This window comes from Chrysochloris asiatica, unplaced genomic scaffold, assembly GCF_000296735.1.
Source record: "Chrysochloris asiatica unplaced genomic scaffold, ChrAsi1.0 scaffold00001, whole genome shotgun sequence".
Lineage (NCBI taxonomy): Eukaryota > Metazoa > Chordata > Mammalia > Afrosoricida > Chrysochloridae > Chrysochloris > Chrysochloris asiatica.
This window is the reverse complement of record NW_006408519.1, coordinates 21,474,013-21,492,772: the sequence shown is the minus strand read 5'-3', so window position 1 is coordinate 21,492,772 and position 18,760 is coordinate 21,474,013. Positions and strand designations below refer to the sequence as shown.

The window sequence follows — 18,760 nt, the reverse complement described above, 5'->3', positions numbered from 1 at the left end:
AATTTTTGAAACCTTTTAGTATTAGATCGAGCCCTGGTGTGGATACGCACTAGACTGTAAGTTGCAAGGTCAGCAGTTCAAATCCACTAGCGACTCTCAGAAGCCCTATACAGAATCCTTATGAGTTGGAACCATTGAAGTGCCATTGAGTCAATTCCAACCCATAGCAACCCTGTATAGGGCTTCCGAGGAGTGACTTGTGAGCTTGAACCGCTGACTCTGCAGTTCAAACTGCCTTTGCAGTCCAGCTCGTTAACCTGCAGCACCACAAATACAAATTGAGTTAACTTCCAAATTGTTATTCTTATTCTTGGATGATATTCATTTATTTAATATTAAATGTATTTAAACTCCTAACCCTTAGGATTATGTTTTCTTTTTTGTTATAAAAAGAATTTGAATTTTTTTCCTACAAACACATTGCAGTGAGACTTGGGACTTAAATTTAAAATGTACTGTGAATCTTTCTTTAAAGTGACATTGATGTGGCCCAGCAATTCAGCCTGAACCAGAGCAGAGTGGAAGAGATAACCATGAGAGAAGAAGTTGGAAACATCAGTATTCTACAAGAAAATGATTTTGGTAATAAGAGACATCAACTGCTAGCCATTAGCTATAATGTTACAATTATGTTGTGGCGCGCAATACTAACAGATTCCAAAAGAAACCAGATATAATACATTCATGTTGACAAAAGACTTATTATTTCATCTAATGCATTTCCAAATATTAAAGGTAGAATTTCCTTTGCCACCAATATGTTATGCATCATTTCCATTTGCACAGCAAATTTATAGTTCATTCTTTGTCTACTGTTAATCCTCATGCATAGTGATAGAATATAATGCTTCATTGTAAATTTCCCAGCATGGAAATAAGGCTCACTTTTAATAATTTTGGAACAGTTGTGTTCTGTTCCTACCATGCAAAACACACACAAAACTGATTGCAAGCCAAATTCTTTTCTGGAGTGGCAGCAGCAATGGGTTCAAACATAGTAGATGTGAGGGGTGGCCAGGATCAGACAGTGTTTCATTCTGTTGTTATAGGGATGCTGTGAATCAGAATCATCTCAACAGCACCTAACAACCACATAGTTAGGAAAACCATAATTTGGATACCAGTTTGAATTTGTTAGAACTATCTGTAATCCCGAATCAGGTAACTGTATGAAATTTAGATGCTAAAGATTTAGCGATTAACTGTCTTTGCATTCAAAGATAAGTAAGGTTTCAAAAAGGAAAGGTGATATGAATATAATACAAAATTAGTTGTTTTCTTTTGTAACCATGATGTTTCTAACCTTTTTCAACTGAAAACTAAAATGTGTTCAGGTGACTTTGGGATGGATGACCGTGAGATAATGAGAGAAGGCAGCGCTTTTGAGGATGACGACATGTTAGTGAGCACTAGTACTTCTAATCTCTTACTGGAACCTGAGCAGAGCACCAGCAATCTGAATGCAAAAATGAACCATTTAGAATATGAAGATCAATATAAGGATGACAATTTTGGAGAAGGAAATGATGGTGGTATATTAGGTAGGTAACAACAAGGTGGTTATTCTAACACTCACTCCTCGCTAAGCAACGTTCTTATGTGGGAATGAAGGGTGGCTGTGGCTACATCATTCAACAACTGTCAAAGTACATTCTTATATAACTCGTAATGGCCAAGCCTTTGAGAGTCATGGCCCGCCCAAGTTGACACATAATCTTAACCATCACAGCCATTGATACTGTCAAGCTACCCTGCCTTTCTTACTGTCTACTGTCGGTGGGACATTGTTTTTCTGCAGAATCGGGAGTAGTAGTTTATTTTGGTGTTTTGTTTGTCGTAAATGTGATGACAGTCATTGAGTGGTAGGTGTGATTTCTGTATTCAGTTATGATATTGGGAAGCACTTGCTAATTCTGGGTGTTGAGCAGAAGTGCATGTACATTTATGGGGTTCAGGACTAATTGGTTCAACAAAGCTTTTGTAAAACTGTAGCCTATGAATTTTTTATCAATATCTGTGTTTGCTTAAAGGTGCTTGTCAGACTTAATACTACTATTTATTAAACAGCTCTACTTGAAATCTGTTTTGTTAAATACATTTTTTAAATAGATGATAAATAGCAAATGTGAATGAGAACTATCATTTATGTTTCATGCTTTTATAAACTTCCTTGACAAGAAACTGATACAAAGAAAGCGTATTTAAATTTAATCCATCTTAACATTATGTTTCCAGTGATTAGCTATTATTCTTTTAGCATTTGTTTTACAAATTATAACTGGATTGCTTTCCTATTTCAGATGACAAACTTATTAGTAATAATGATGGTGGTATCTTTGACGATCCTCCTGCTCTCTCTGAGACAGGGGTGATGTTGCCAGAACAGCCTACACATGATGATATGGATGAGGATGATAACGTATCAAGTAAGCAGTGAATGTTCAGTGGAATGATTGTATGGCATCCAAAATGATAAATAACAGAAGATTAAGAATTACAATTTTAATGAACTTTGAAAGGAACTTATGATTGACTACTAGTTTTCATTATGTGTTCAGCGCTGTGTTCCTCCCACATTTTCTTAGCCAGTTGGTTTTCACTTTGGAGGTGCTGCCTCGTAACCAGAAAGTGCTCTTTCTAGGTGTGCCAATGGAGTTTCCTTTCATTTCACAAACACATCCCACACCCCTTGTTCTATGATAAGTCTTACCATGCATTTTTTGACAGTACTTTTCTTTTTGTAGTGGGAGGGCCTGATAGTCCTGATTCAGTGGATCCTGTTGAACCAATGCCAACTATGACTGATCAGACAACACTTGTTCCAAACGAGGAGGAAGCCTTTGCTTTGGAGCCTATTGATATCACTGGTGAGCAAGCAAATCTTTTCATTTCTACAGCTTTAGTACGTAAGATCCTAGTTTTAGCTCTTGATGTTCACTAATCTATCATTTCAGAAACTAAGTTACTTTCTACTTTACCATAGAGTTTGTAATTCTTTTTTTAACTCTTTACTGTGAATTGATGGTTTACAGAAAAGATCATCAGTTTTACATTCAACAAATCATACACTTTATTTCATCTCAGTGACTGCAATCCCCGCCCTATAACAACAGTTATCCTACTTCCTCCACCCTCCTTCCCTTCCTTTCTCAACTTTGTCCTTAGGTAAATGCTGCCCTTTTGATTTTGAATGATTCACCAATCCATGGTGGTCATACCTTAGTAGTGTTGTCCCTACTATATACCATACCCTTCTTATGACTGAAACTTACCCCACAAGGGTGAGTTCCTTTTTCAGACCTGAAGGGTGGTCAAGGGCCATAGTCTCAGGCCCTTTTCCAGTCTCTTTCTAACCAGTAAGCCTGATCTTTTCTTTTTTTTTCAATTGAGTTTTATCCCACATTTTCTCACGTTCTTTCTGAGACCCATCTAATATGATCCCTTTCAGAGCAGTTATTAGTGGTAGCCAAGTACCATCTACTTCTTGAATTTACTTCCTATTGCATTATAATTTGATGTCGTGGTTATGTGCCGTGGAGTCAGTCCCGACTCATAGCAACCCCTGCACAGGGTTTCCAAAGCTGTAAATCTTTATGGGAGCAGAAAGCCTCATCTTTCTCCCGTGGAACAGCTAGAAGTTTCAAACTGCTGACCCTGAGGTTAGCAGCCTGATTTGTAACCAGTATACTACCAGAGCTCCTTATAATTTGGGTAGCATGGGGAAACACAAGTTAATGTGAAATAAGAATATAGAACAGTCCTTTTGCTGTTTTGTAGTCCTCAAAAAATGTGACAATTAGAAAATGTATTGGTGTTAATTTACCAATTTTGTGTGAAAATTCTTTAAACGTTCACATATCACATTTTTATTGCATAGCTGTCAACTGTGCATCAGCCTGTTTTGTACATTCTTGCACAACTTTCACTTATAAAGCAGATCCTTACTCTTACCAGTCTTAGCTTTTCTACTAGAGTCTCTGTGTAAGAAAGCAGCTCCTACAGTGAGAAATAGTTACTGCAAGAACACAAGCCCATTGCTGTCAAGTTAATTCTAACACATTGTGTACCTATGAGACCGAGTAGAACCACCCCATAGGGTTTCCATGGTTGATGTCTTTATGGGATTAGATTATCACATCCTTTTTTCCATGAAGTAGTTGGGTGGATTGAAACTGCTGACCTTTTGGGGGATGGAAATGGCCTTACTCTTTTTCTTCTATCTTCCCAGTTAAAGAAACAAAAGCCAAGAGGAAGAGGAAACTGATTGTTGATAGTGTCAAAGAGTTGGATAGCAAGACCATTAGAGCACAACTTAGTGATTATTCTGATATTGTTACTACTTTGGATCTGGCACCACCCACAAAGAAATTGATGATGTGGAAAGAGACAGGAGGTGTGGAAAAACTTTTCTCTTTACCTGCTCAGCCTTTATGGAATAATAGACTACTGAAGGTAAGACAGAGAGGTTCTCTCTCCGGCATCTTATAATCAGCTAGCTGTTCTGTTGCCTTCATGTATACAGTGCTTCAAATCAGCAGTTTTTTCCCTTGAGTGAACTGGGGATTCTATTTTTTCCTACAATTAAAAGCACTGACTTTATAAGAGTAGTTTTTCACTTATAGGTAATTTTCTGCTCTCTTCGGATTCTAAACAATTCCAAATAAGGTACAGAAGATCTGCATTTTTCCTTAAAAGAACTATGTAGAATATGTGAAAAGTCATTTGTGTGGAGTTGGCAGGGAGAAACTTAAATGAAAACTGGATGAAATAAAAGAAATTAAACCCCAAATAAATAAAATGAATAGAGGAATCGTGTTACGTATCTACTCATTGGGGGATGCTGTTGTTGTTGTTAAGTGCCGGTTCTGACTCATAGCGACCCTGCACAGGGTTTCCGAGGCTGTAAATCTTTATGGGAGCAGAAAGCCTCATCATTCTCCTGTGGAACTGCTGATAGTTTCGAACTGCTGACCTTGTGGTTCACAGCCCGATTTGTAACCACTATGCTACCAGAGCTCCTTGGGGGATATTAGGCAGTCATTAAAAAACTGATAGAAAAAGCATGCAGCAAAGCTATTTTAGATGATTCTAGTTTAGTTGCATTTTAATTATGTTTACATGAAACATATTGCAGGTTAAAAAACTTAAGAATCTTAGCGTTGTCTCTGAATTATGAGACATTAAAATTTCATCATTTTCAGCTTCTGAAATTATAATCGTTATCATTTGAAAACCATATTTAATCTCACTTTAAGATGAAATTAATTGTGACTATCATGTTAAATTGTTGTTTAAGTGCCGTCACGTCAATTCTGACTCATAGCAACCCTGCAGTTCGGGTCATTAACCCGCAGTGCCACACCAGGACTCAATAATATGAAGTTGTTGTTCGGTGCCATCAAATTGCAACAACTCATAGCAACCCTATGCACAACAGAAGAAACACTGCGTGGTCCTGGGCTAACCTCACAATTGTTGCCATGCTCGAGACCATTGATGTTGCCACGTTGCCAGTCCATCTTGCTGGGGGTCTTTCTCTTTTTCTCTGACCCTCCACCTTACCAAACATGATATGCTGATCCAGTGACTGGTCTGACCATCCTGGCTTCCAAGGAGAACTCTGGCTGCACTTCTTCCAACACAGATATGTTGGTTCTTTTTGGCAGCCCATGGTACTTTAAATATTCTCCTCCAACACCATAATTCAAAAGCCACAATTCTTCTGTGGTCTTCCTTATTTACTGTCCAGCTTTCACATACATATGAGGTTCTTGAAAATACCATGGCTTGAGTTAGGCGCACCTTAGTCCTCAAGCTGACATCTTTGCTCTTCAACACTTTTTTAAAAAGCTCTTGTGCAGCAGATTTGCCTACTAAAACACAGGTAAAAATCTTTCTGATATTCTCTGCTTTCAGCCAAGATCATTGAACATCAGCAATGATATCCCTCGTTCCATAGCCTCTTCTGAATCCGTCATGAACCTCTGGAAGTTCTCTGTCAGTGTATGCTTGCAGACGTTTCTGTATTACCTTTAGTAAAACTTTACTCGCATTGGGATATGAAAGAGATTGTCCAATGATTTCCCCCATTCCATTGGGTCACCTCTCTTTGGAATAGGCACAAATAACGGATCTCTTCCAATCAGTCAGCCACATAGTTGTCTTCCAAATTTCTTGGCAGAGATGAATGAGTGTCTCCGGTGCCACCTCACTTTCTTGAAAGATTCCCAATTTTATTCCATCAATTCCTGGTGCCTTGTTCTTTGCCAATTCCTTCAGTGCACCTTGGACTTCCTCCTTCAGTGTCATTGGCTCTTGATCATACGCTACCTCTTGAAATAGTTGAACATTAACCATTTCCTTTTGGTACAGTAACTCTGTGTATTCCCTCCATCTTCTCTTGATGCTTTCTACATCATTCAATAGGTTGCCCAAAGAATCTTTCAATAACGAAAGTTGAGAGTTCCCCAAGCTTGAGAAATGCTGAGCATGTTCTTCGTTTTTGGTTTTCTGATTCCAGATCTTTGCACATTTTGTTGTAATATTTGGCTTTATCTTATCGAGCTGACCTTTGAAATTTTGTCTTCAGCTCTTGGACCTCATCATTTCTTCCATTTGCTTTAGCATCTCTACGCTGGAGAGCAAGTTTCAGTGTCTCGTCTAACGTACATTTTGACCTTTTCCTTCTTTCTTGTCTTAATGACTTTTGCTTTCTTCATTTATGATGTTCTTGATGTCGTCCCACAACTCTTCTCGTCTTTGGTCTTTAGTGTTTAATCTATCAAATCTGTTCTTCAGATGATCTCTGAATTCAGGTGGGATATATTCAAGGTCATATTTTGGTTCTCATGGACTTGTTTTCATTTTGTTCAGCTTCAGTTTGAATTTGCATATGAGCAATGTATGGTCTCTTCCAAAGTCTGCCCTGGTTTTGTTTTGGTTGATTATATGGAGCTTTTCCATCATTTCTTACCACAGATGTAGTCAGTTTGATTTCAGTGTATTTTGTCTGGTGAAGTCCATGTGTGTAATCCTCTCTTATGCTATATAAAGAGAGTATTTGAAATGAACAAATTGTTGGCGTATGCAGGATTCTGTAGTGCAATCTCCAACTTCATTTCTATCACCAAGGCCATATTTTCTAACTACTGATGCTTCCTGTTTGTTTCCAACCTTTGCTTTCCAATCACCAGTAATGATCAATACATCTTGATTGCATATTTGATCAATTTCAGATTGAAGACTTTGGTAGAATTCTTCTGTTTCGTCCTTACTGGCTTCCGTGGTTAGTGCATAAATTTGAATAATAGTGGTGTATTAACTGGGTTTCCCTATTGATGCAAGTGTATTATCCAATCACACACAGCATTGTACCTCCTGACTGATCTTAATATATTCTTTTTGATGATGAATGCAACCCCATCCCTCTTCAATTTTTTACTCCTGGCATAGTAAACCGTGTGTTTTTCAGATTTAATATGGCCAATGCCAGTCCATTTCACTAATGCCTTAGATATCTATGTTTATGCGTTCCATTTCATTTTTGACAATTTCCAATTTTCCTAGATTCATACATCGTACATTCGTGTTCCAATTATTAATGGATGTTTACAGCTGTTTCTCTTCATTTTGAGTTGTTCCCTATCATCAAATAAAGGTCCCAATGGCTTTCCTCCATTCACATCATCACGGTCAACTCTACTTTGAGGACGCAGATGTTCCCCAGTCGCTTTTTGAGTGCCTTCCAACCTGAGGGACTGATTTTCTGGTGCTATATCTGACAGTATTTTCTATTATTCATAAGGTTTTCAGTGACTGAATATTCGGAAGTAGTTCGTTTCTCCCTCCTAGTCTGTCTTCCTCTGGAAGCTCATCTGAAACCTGTCCACCATGGGTGACCCTGCTGGTATTTCAAATACCGGTGGCATAGCTTTCAGAATCACAGCAACTCACAATCCACCACAGCACGATAAACTGACAGACGAGTGGTGGATAATAATATGTAGAACATGCTAAATCTTATTTACACTAATTTCTGTTTTTCCTAAGTTTATATTTTATAAACAGGTATAATTAGTTTAGTACATCAAGTTGTTTTTGTCATTAGGTGCCATCGAGTCAGTACTGACTCATAGCAACCTTAATGCACAGCAGAACAAAACACTGCCCGGTTCTGGGCCGGCCTCACTGTTGTTGCCACACTTCAGTGCATCGATGCTTCCACTTGGCCAATCCATCTCACTGGGGGTCTTCCTCTTTTTCTCTGACCCTCCACCTTACCAAATATGATATTCTTCTCCAGTGACTGGTCCCTCCTGACAATATTTCTGAAGTGTGAAAGACAAAATTTGGCCATTTTGGCTTCCAAGGAGCACTCTGGCTGCACTTCTTCCAACACAAATCGAGTAGAATATGCTAAATCATGTTTATACTAATTATACCTCTGTTAAAAATGTAGAGGCAAAATAGAAATGGTGGGTTTCCAGTTACTGTGATTTATTTAATAATTAAAGTCTCTCTTCTTTTTTTTTTTTAACAGCTCTTTACACGCTGTCTTACACCACTTGTACCAGAAGACCTTAGAAAAAGGAGGAAAGGAGGAGAGGCTGATAATTTGGATGAATTCCTCAAAGAGTTTGAAAATCCAGAGGTTCCCAGAGAGGACCAGCAGCAGCAGCAGCAGCAGCAGCAGCAGCAGCAGCAGCGTGATGTTATTGGTTTGTTCTGTTATTCCTTTATCCAGTTTAAATAAAGGAGTGTTTAACTTAAAATTGAATGTTGCCAAAACCAAAGACATTTGCAGGAAGGGAACGTAACCTCAAATTTTTTGACAGAAAAATGCATTGCACCTGATTGATTTGTTAGATACAAAGCTTTCTGTTTCCAGAAGGTTGGAGACTGTCTTAAGTGGCAGTTTGCTTAAAAATTGTCTTACATTGAACTAGATGTTGGACTTAATCCCTTTAAAGCCCTTTGCGCCTTTGATGACACAGTGGTTGATAACTCAGCTGCTAACCAAAGAGTCAACAGTTCAAACCCACCAGCCACTTTGCAGGAGAAAGCCAGGGCAGTCTGCTTTGTAAATATCCGAAGCCTTGGAGACCTTATGGTGGGGCAGTTCTTTTCTGTCCTGTAGGGGGGAGGGTCACTATGGGTCACAGTTGACTAAGCAGTATTGGGGCTGTTTTTTTTGTTGTTGATTTTTTTTTTTTTGCCCTACCTTTCAATATATTGTTATAAGTTGTGTAATCTTTGTTGAAATTTTATTTGGCCTTTTTCATTAGCAAAAAAATACTTTACTGTGTTTGTGTCAAAAGTAAATGATTCTAAAATGTTGTCTTAAGACTTAGGGCCTTAAACTCTTCTTATGACCCATTGTAGATGAGCCCATTTTGGAAGAGCCAAGCCACCTCCAGGAGTCAGTAATGGAAGCCAGCAGAACAAACTTGGACGAATCAGCCATGCCTCCACCACCACCTCAGGGAGTTAAGCGAAAGGCCGGACAAGTTGACCCAGAGCCTACGATGCCTGTAAGTAAATTACCCATCTACAGAATTGATAGTGCTGAGAGAATCGCTGTGGATTCCTGGTGGTAGTAGCATGGAGCCCCTTTGAAATACCGTGTTCTTTAGGCAGAGAATGGAGTCAGATAGATAGATTGGCAGTTGAGGATGTAAACACAATGGGAGATGATCATTTAGTACATCTCTCCAACTCTTAATATTGGATAGGGTCTTGCTTAAGAGAGTTCCCAAGTGAGCATGTCTGATTCTGAACTTTAATCTGTACAGTTTTAGGCTATCTTATTAATTAATGAGAATATACTTGTCAGATAGCAGTAAAAAAGTAAAGCATTACCTGGCTACTCAGTGTAAAGGGAATGAAATCTGGTTTGGACTTTCCTAGCCTTAATTCTTTAGAATAAATCAATTGTTGTGACCTCAGACTACTTGTTCAGCCTCTATTAAGAGTTGTTGGCAGGAGAATGTTCTGCCAACTTTAAGAAGCAGTCTTCTGTGTTCTCTAGTGTTAAGGAATTGCTGTCAGTAAGAGCATTTTCTGTATGAACCTAGGAGTGGGTAACTCCAACACCACTCCCGTTTTGGCCATTATTTTCCTGTCACTTTTATGATTTGTTAAAGATTTTATGCAGTAATGGTTGACAGTGTTGAGCTTATTAATCTTCGTGTGTCGTTAGCTGACATGGAGTCATCCCCCAACTCATGGCGACCCCTAAATACAAATAGACAAAGTGCTGCCCACTGCTGCGCCGTCCCCTTGTTTGGCTAGAAGTCAAAATGTTATGACCAGTAAGCCTTTGTGAATTGATGTTTAGAAGTCAGTCACCCGGCCTTCTTGTCTGGTCTGAAAGTTCTCTTGAAACCTGTGCAGCACATAATTAACACAAGAGCCGCCCTTCCTAGGTCAGCCTTGGCCAGGAATCCAACAGCGGCTCCTTCATGGAAGCGAGAATCGGGGGTAGGGGAGTTGTTTCTTTATAAAATACTACATCAAAATGTTGTGAGTTTTGTTTTTACTATTTAAAGTTTTATTTGCAGATTTCTCCTAAGGACTTCAAAATTTGATTCCTACTGAATAAATATTGAAATGATAGCTTTTGTTTGAAGATAATAATAGATGAATTTTATTAACTGCTTTTTTAATCTATCTTTGCAGTAAAAGAAAATGACATATGGTATATGCTAAAAACAAGTTTTGAATGTGGGTAATGTTTGGAAACAAAACCCCAGTATTCCTTTCCACCTTGCAAACTACAGCTATGTATATGCATATTTAAAACAAGTCAACCTTAAAAAACCCTGAATTGCTTTGTTTTTATTGCTTGAAGCCTCAGCAAGCAGAGCACATGGAAATACCTCCTGTAGAGCTTCCCCCAGAAGAGCCGCCAAGTCTTTGTCAGCTAATACCAGAGCTAGAACTGCTGCCCGAGAAAGAGAAGGAGAAAGAGAAGGAGAAAGAAGAAGAGGAGGAGGAGGAGGTAAGGAAACTGTGTAAAAGACATGCCTGATGAATAAATTCCTATTCCAGATATATCAAAAATCTTCAACAACCTCTTTTACTTCTTCATGCTGACGCTAAATTAATTGATGTTAATCATCAGATGATGAAAACTGTTTGAATGCAAACAAACTTAGTGGTGTACATACATCATCATCCTTAAGAATCTGTCAGGTTTGATGCTATGCTGTAACTTTACTGGCTCCTGTGGGCTTTGGGGACTGATGTCATTCACTGATTGCCTACTTGACTTTTAAATTGCTTTTTTATTGTCTTGTGGTCAGTGGTTAATTCTTACTGCTATTAGCCTTTGCCTCAGTAACCTCTTCCCTGTCTGGCCTGGAAGTGAGATAACCAGACCTTTTCTATTTGTATGGGCTTTGTTTTGTTTTTAATTAAATTGGAATTTGGGATATAACTTGACTAAAATAAACTGGGTTAAGTGTGGAGTGACTTAACAAATGTGGAGGTGCTGTAGGGATTTAAGTCATGTGCTTAGTGACATAATTTATTTATATGGTGACACCAATGCCGTGTCTTAGGGAACAATAGCCAATAGATGAGCTGTGGACCACACTGATAGACCACAATTTTATAAAGCAGTGTAGAATCAGAGTCAATCAAATGTCTGCTTGAAGATTACAGAGAATGTTCCTAGTTTAAGAAAAATTCCTAGATACTAAGTGATTTTTTTTTTCAGAAATATCACATATAGTTTTCTACTTGCCAAAATACAAATTTAAAATATTAGCACTCAGGGGATACTGAAATATTTTCGTTTTGCAGCAGACAGTTTTGTGTTCAGCTGGGTTTTTTTGTTTTTTCTTTTTGCTTTTGTCATTCTCATTTAGGATGAAGATGCTTCAGGGGGTGATCAGGATCAAGAAGAAAGAAGATGGAACAAAAGAACTCAGCAGATGCTTCATGGTCTTCAGGTATGTGGTGTGTGGTCTTAGAGGAAAATGTTTCATGAAAGCCTGGCATTGCTTCCACAAAAGGAAAAAAAGTTAATATGTTATAGCCAGAGCACATACCTATGTGAAACCTACCATTTTCAAGATATTTTAAATACATAAACTCTCTGTTAAGTCACACATACTGTAGTTTTCACATATGACATGCACATTTTGTGCATAAGAAACTTCCATGCTTGGGGTTTATGGTTTGCCCTGAAAACCATATACTACTGTGTGCTTTATTTGCAGGAGCATACCTTCCTGTGGTATTGGGTCTCAAAGGTTTTCATTCATAGCGTCCCTGTGTGCGGCAGAATGAAGCACTACCTGGTCCTGCACCATCCTCACAGTTGTGCTTGTGTTTGAGCCCATTGCTGCAGCCATTGTGTTTTACTGATCTAAAAGAATCTTCCATTGAAGACTTTTAAGATTTTTTACTGGCCCTTCAATTCACCAAGAATTGTGTCCAGAGTACTGTGAGATGAAACCACTCTTGCTTCCAAGGAGCCTTCTGGCTGCTTCCAAGACAGATTTTATGCATGTTTCTGGCAGACTAATGTCATCAATTCTTCTTAGGTCTTCCTTTGTGAATTGTCAGACTTTCACATGCGTTTGTGGGCATTGAGAATACCATGGCTTTGGTCAGGAGTACCTTAGTCCTTAAAGTAGTACCTTTGGTTTTTAAAACTTATCCATAGCTATCCTGAAAAGTAAAACTGTGGTAACATTTTATGGAATTGTTTGTATGTGTCCTCTGGGGTTGAATTTTAATATGATAAATCATTATATTTTTGCATCATTGTGTAGTCACTTATCCATATGCTTTTATTTGATCAGATAAGCAATATCTTGAGCATCTGTGAAATGCCAGACACAGTGTTCAAGCCTTCCTAAAGTGAAGCCAAAGGACAGGTCCAGTGTGAAGAATTCATTTAGGAAGGCCTTAGCAATGTGTCTGGCATTTCACAGATGCTCAAGATAGCACTATCTGATGTATTAATATATACTTATTTGTAAAAATTGGAATTTTAAGAACTGGAAATATTGTTGTATATCACATGCTCAAAACAAAAGACTTACTTTAATAATGTATATTGAAACGACTTAAAGTTTTGGGCTTTCATGCTCTGATCTTAAACCAGGAACCAGTTACTATCAAGTCGCCTTTGACTCAGTAATCCCATGTGTTGCGGAAAGAGACTATGGAAAAGCTCCATAACATCAGTTAGAACAAGGCCAGGGACAGACTGTGGAACAGACCATTAATTGCTCATATGCAAATTCAATCTGAACCTGAAGAAAATGAAAAAAAGTTCACGAGAGCAAAAATATGACCTTGAATATATCCCACCTGAAATTAGAGATCATTTGAAGAACAGATTTGACACATTAAACACTAAAGACCCGAAGACCAGAAGACTTGTGGGATGACATCAAGCACATCATACAGGAAGACAACAAAAACTCATTAAGAAAACAAGAAAGAAGATAAAGATCAAAATGGATGTTAGAAGAGACACTGAAACTTGCTCTCCAGTGTAGAGATGCTAAAGCAAATGGAAGAAATGAGGAGGAACAAGAGCTGAACAGAAAAATTTCAAAGGTCAGCTCGAAAAGACAAAGTCAACTATTACAACAAAATGTGCAAAGATTTGGAGTCAGAAAACCAAAAAGGAAGTGAACATGCTTAGCATTTCTCAAGCTGGGGGAACGGAAGAAAAAATTCAAGCTTCGATTATTATTATTGAAGGATTCTCTGGGTATATTATTGAGTGATGCAGAAAGCATCAAGAGAAGATGGACAGAATGCACAGTCATGGCACCAAAAGGAAATGGTTCATGCTCAACCGTTTCAAGAGGGAGCATATGATCAAGAGCCAATGATACTGAAGGAAGAAGTCTAAGGTGTATTGAAGGAATTGGCAAAGAACAAGGCACCAGGAATTGATGGAATAAAAATTGAAATCTTTCAAAAAAGTGAGGCGGCACAGGAGGCACTCATTCATCTCTGCCAAGAAATTTGGAAGACAACTATCAGGCTGACTGATTGGAAGAGATCAGTATTTACTGTGCCCGTTATAAAGAGAGTTGACCCAACGGGATGTGGAAATTACCAGACAATCTCTTTGATAGCCCATGTGAGTAAAGTTTTATTAGAGGTAATACAGAAACGACTGCAAGCATACATTGACAGAACTTCCAGAGGGAGGTTCAAGGTGGATTCAGAAGAGGACATGGGATGAGGGAAATCATTGCTAATGTCCGATGGATCTTGGCTGAAAGCAGAGAATATCAGAAAGATGTTGTTTACCTGTGCTTTATTAACTATGTAAAGGCTTTTCGATCGTCATGTGTCAGCTTGAGGACTAAGGTGCGCCTGACCCAAACGATGGTATTTTCAATAACCATATGCATGCGAAAGCTGAACAGTGAATAAGGAAGAAGAATTGATGCATTTGAGTTAATGGTGTTGGAGGAGAATATTGAAAGTGCCATGGGTTGCCAAAAGAGCCAACAGGTCTGTGTTAGAAGAAGTGCAGCCAGAGTGCTCCTTGAAGGCCAGGATGACCAAACTTCGTCTCTCATACTTTGAACATATTGTCAGGAAGGACCTGGAAAAGGATATCATGTTTGGTAAGGTGGAGGGTCAGAGAAAAAGAGGAAGACCCCCAGCGAGATGGATTGGCAGCATCAGTGGTCTCAAGCATGGGCAACAGTTGTGAGTGAGGTTGGCCCTGGACTGTGCAGTGTTTCATTCTGTTGTGCATAGGGTCGCTGTGAATCAGTACCAAGTTGATGGCACCTAATAACAATCCCATGGGTGTCCAAGTAGAGCTATGCTCTGTAGGCTCAGCTATTGGTGAATTTTCCAAAAGTGAATTGCCGGCCTTTCTTTCTGTGTACCCGAGTAATCTTGATTTTCAACCTTTCAGTGAGCAGCCAAGCATATTAACAATTTGCACTATCCAGAAAATCTCCTTGGAATTTAGACATAGAATAATACACTTTTGTCCTTTATACCTTCTGCTGATTATGAAAATCACTTACTATTCAGTCCTCTAGCAAAGAACCTACGCCTCAAACTGACAAAGAGTAAGACGGTACAGGAGATTGTAGACTAAGTGATTCTGTAAAATTTAGTGTGTTTCCATTTTATAAGTTTAGTAGTCCTCCTTTTATTCTGTACAGTTGATTAAAAGAGTCTTTCACCTTAAAATTAGAATGATTATTTTAAGAATGCAATTCCAGCAGCTAACAGAATATACAATACATATTTTCCAGTGACCAAATTCAGTAATCTTTTAAATTTTACATTATTGTGAAAGTCATTTAATGATCTTTTCTGTTTTGTTTCAGCGGGCACTTGCTAAAACTGGAGCAGAATCTATCAGTTTGCTTGAGTTATGTCGAAACACGAACAGAAAGCAAGCTGCAGCAAAGTTCTACAGCTTCTTGGTTCTTAAAAAGCAGCAAGCTATTGAGCTGACCCAGGAAGAACCATACAGTGACATCATCGCCACCCCTGGACCAAGATTTCATATCATATGAGCATCTGGAAGTAGTATAGCTAGTGTTCGTGTCACTAGTGTGTACAAATTGCCCCAATGTGTAGGGCACACAAAATCCTTAAAGAAATGTTAGATTTTGTCTGTACAAAGTCTCTGCCTTTTCCTTTCTACATTTTTCCGCCCGTATTTTAAAGTTATTAATGTCATCCTTAAGGAAACTGCTTTTATGGATTGTGTTTGTGTTCTGATGGAGAAATCAAGCATCTCAAGGACCCTAAAGATAATGATCACAGTTCAGAACAGATGTGTGCAATATTGTTGGCATGTAATAATGTTGAGTAGCAGTCAAAAGTCATGATTTTTAATCTAGTTCTACATTACTGCATTAAAAAGGTAAACTTGTCTGGGGGAATGCCTGACAATTTTTACTGTGGTACAAGTCTTGATACAAGAAATTGTCTTTTCCCATCAGAAACATGGACAATCTTTCGTTGTTAACGACTGTACCTAGTGATGGGTACCTGCAAGGCCATCCTCTTGAGATATGTTTTAAAGTATAATTCCATAATGAGCAAGGATAAGAAATTATGGTGTAACTGGTTCCCTTCCGCTAGAAGAGGATAGGAATTGCTGAAAGTGTTCTCTTTTGTATATCATCCGGTTTGAATCCTCGTGATGACCCTTGCTATCCTGAAATCTGTTGTTTTAATGAGACTCCAAAATGAATAGAAAGACTGTTTTCTGTTTAATAGTAGACTGACTATTAAAAACTTTTTATAACTTTCCAGGACCTATAAATCAAAGTTTTCAAAAGAGGTTTCGATATATTTGAATATGCAGATCATGAAAATAAAAATTATGCCATGCCTATTAAAGGTACAGATTGATGGGAAATTATACACCTGGTGGACTTAGGCTTTTGCAGACAGTGCTGTAAAAATGAATGGCTTATCTGATATTTATTGTAAGTTTTAGTTCAATTCTCTTTTCCAATGCTGTACACTCCTGTGTTTGGGACTTTATTTTAATAACTTTGCAACAGAAATCCTATTATCTGGTTTCCTGTCATTTAAGTGAAGAAACATGTCCACATTAAGATTTTATTAGCCTACCAGATAGCATCAGAAATTATGTGATTATTTGATTATCAAAACGTGTCTTAACTTTCTAGGGCAAAATTTACTCACACTGAAAGTTCTAGCATAAGTGTTGGCACTTTTAGGGGGGCGGGGGGGAATCACTTGAAACTCAGACCTTGAGTGTGCTTGAAACTCAGACCTGAGTGTGTACCCAATTATGTAAAATTATGTGAAATGTTTTAAATTTGTGAGTTCGTAATTACTGTTTTAATGATTCAGTTTCTTAAGAATGGTAATTGTATAAAATTGATATTGCAGCTTTATTTTCAATATGATGTGCCTGTAAACCACGGATTTTCCCCTTTGTAAAAAGACATTGTAGATAATTAAATGTTTGATTATAGAAAGGTCATTAGTTTCTTGTTACACATGTTGGTAGTCTGGTTTTTATTGTTTATCGGGTTTAATAATGTTCTTGAAAATAGTTGATGCTATGTTATGTATAACTTTTCTAATAAAAGTTGTGTTATAAGCTGTAAGTTTTGGAGAATTTGGTTATTAAGTTGGTGGTGTGTCTCCTTCCCCCTACCCACCCCCACCCCCACACACCAAAAATGTTGACGAAATTAACATCAGCACGCCTCACCTTCTGCCTTTATTACTTAGAACTGTTTTTCATACAAATAGTGGATTTTTTTTTTTTTAAATCTTTGAAAAATTGAAGACTAGAATTGTGTTCCTCTTTTTCTTAGTTAAATGAAGGGCATGTGATATAAAACTGATAGATGTCTGATCTTTGTAATGTGTGTTTTGTAGTGTCTTAAACATGAAACCAGCAAATGACTGATGCTAACAAAGTTTTGAGGCATAGATTACACCTCTGAACTGCTAAGTATACACAAACTTACAGCATGCCTGTGTACTTGTGATCTTGTGTGTCTAAAGCTGGTGAGAGAGCAGCTGTTAGATATTGCCTAGGTTAATCTCAGGGCAATGGTCTGTCAGTTTGTCATTTGGTGACTAGCGGGCCTGTGATGCTAGAAGTTGGCTATCAACATGTCCAGGGCCAATGGATAGGTTTCAGCAGAGTATTCAGACAATTAGAATAGGAAGAAGGGCTTAATGATCTACTTAAAGAATTGATCAATAAATAGCAGCAGAACATTGCTAAGAAGTGAAAGATAAGCACTTCCAGTTGGAAGGCATTCTGAAGTGTGACTAGGAAGAGCTGCTTCTAAATAGCCAAAACTCTACCATCCAGTTGATCCTGACTCAGCAATCCTATATAGGGCTTCCAAGAAAAGTTGACTTTAATGACGTGGATGGAATAAAGTTTTCAAGACATGCATATGGTCATGTGGCTCGACTCATTGAGAAGAGCTACAAACATTGTTGAGTATAAAATATGAATCTAGGAAAACTGAAATGTCTAACATGCAATGGAACACTTGAAGATTGATACTTAAGCTGAAATATGAATCAGACAAACACAATCATCTGTGCTAGAAACTGACAAACGGTGCCTGATTCATTGTCAACATTTTAAGATCTATCCTGAAGTGTAACTGCCAATGATGGAAACTATCCATATACTTAAACGGAAGACAAGTTAATTTGAGTTAATCACATTTATGTACCAACCACAAATATACAACAGATAAAGAAATTGAAGGGTTTTACCAATTTCTGTAGTAGTATAACAATCATGATGCATTGATAATTACTAGTGATTGGAACACAAAAGTTGGAATCTAGGATCAGTCGTTGAAATGATAGAAAATGACAGATTTTATGATAGTTTTACAAGACTAATAAACTAGGTAATACACAAATCCAGTTGATATCTGTAGAAAGAGGTGATGGAGTTCATTGTCAGCCATAACAAGGTCAGGGGGAGAATGCAGAGCAGCCCCTCAATTGCTCATATTCAAGTTGAAGCTGTAGAAAACGAAGGCATGAGAACCAAATTATATACAACCCTAAGTATAACAATGCGGAAATCATCGGACAATCTCTTTGATATCTCAAGCAAGTAAAGTTTTGCTAAAGGTAATACAGAAACGGCTACAACATACATTGACAGAGAACTTCCAGAGGTTCAAGCTCGATTCAGAAGAGGCCGTGGAACGAGAGATCTCATTGCTGATGTCTGGTGGATCTTGGCTGAAAGCAGAGAATACCAGAAGGATGTTTACCT

General features: G+C 38.1%; 1 protein-coding gene across 1 annotated transcript in view; it reads left to right on the top strand.

The window, feature by feature from the left end:
• The window catches only part of RAD21 (RAD21 homolog (S. pombe)), a 38,797-nt gene extending 21,695 nt beyond the window's left edge, over positions 1–17,102 (top strand). Inside the window, exons 5-14 of the mRNA XM_006830664.1 lie at positions 476–582; positions 1,335–1,541; positions 2,301–2,426; positions 2,745–2,867; positions 4,229–4,452; positions 8,540–8,717; positions 9,382–9,530; positions 10,850–10,999; positions 11,871–11,954; positions 15,333–17,102. Of these exons, the coding sequence (XP_006830727.1) occupies positions 476–582; positions 1,335–1,541; positions 2,301–2,426; positions 2,745–2,867; positions 4,229–4,452; positions 8,540–8,717; positions 9,382–9,530; positions 10,850–10,999; positions 11,871–11,954; positions 15,333–15,524 (1,540 nt within the window). The 3' untranslated portion in view covers positions 15,525–17,102. The remainder of the gene's footprint in view (positions 1–475; positions 583–1,334; positions 1,542–2,300; positions 2,427–2,744; positions 2,868–4,228; positions 4,453–8,539; positions 8,718–9,381; positions 9,531–10,849; positions 11,000–11,870; positions 11,955–15,332) is intronic.
• The last annotated feature ends 1,658 nt before the right edge of the window (positions 17,103–18,760 follow it).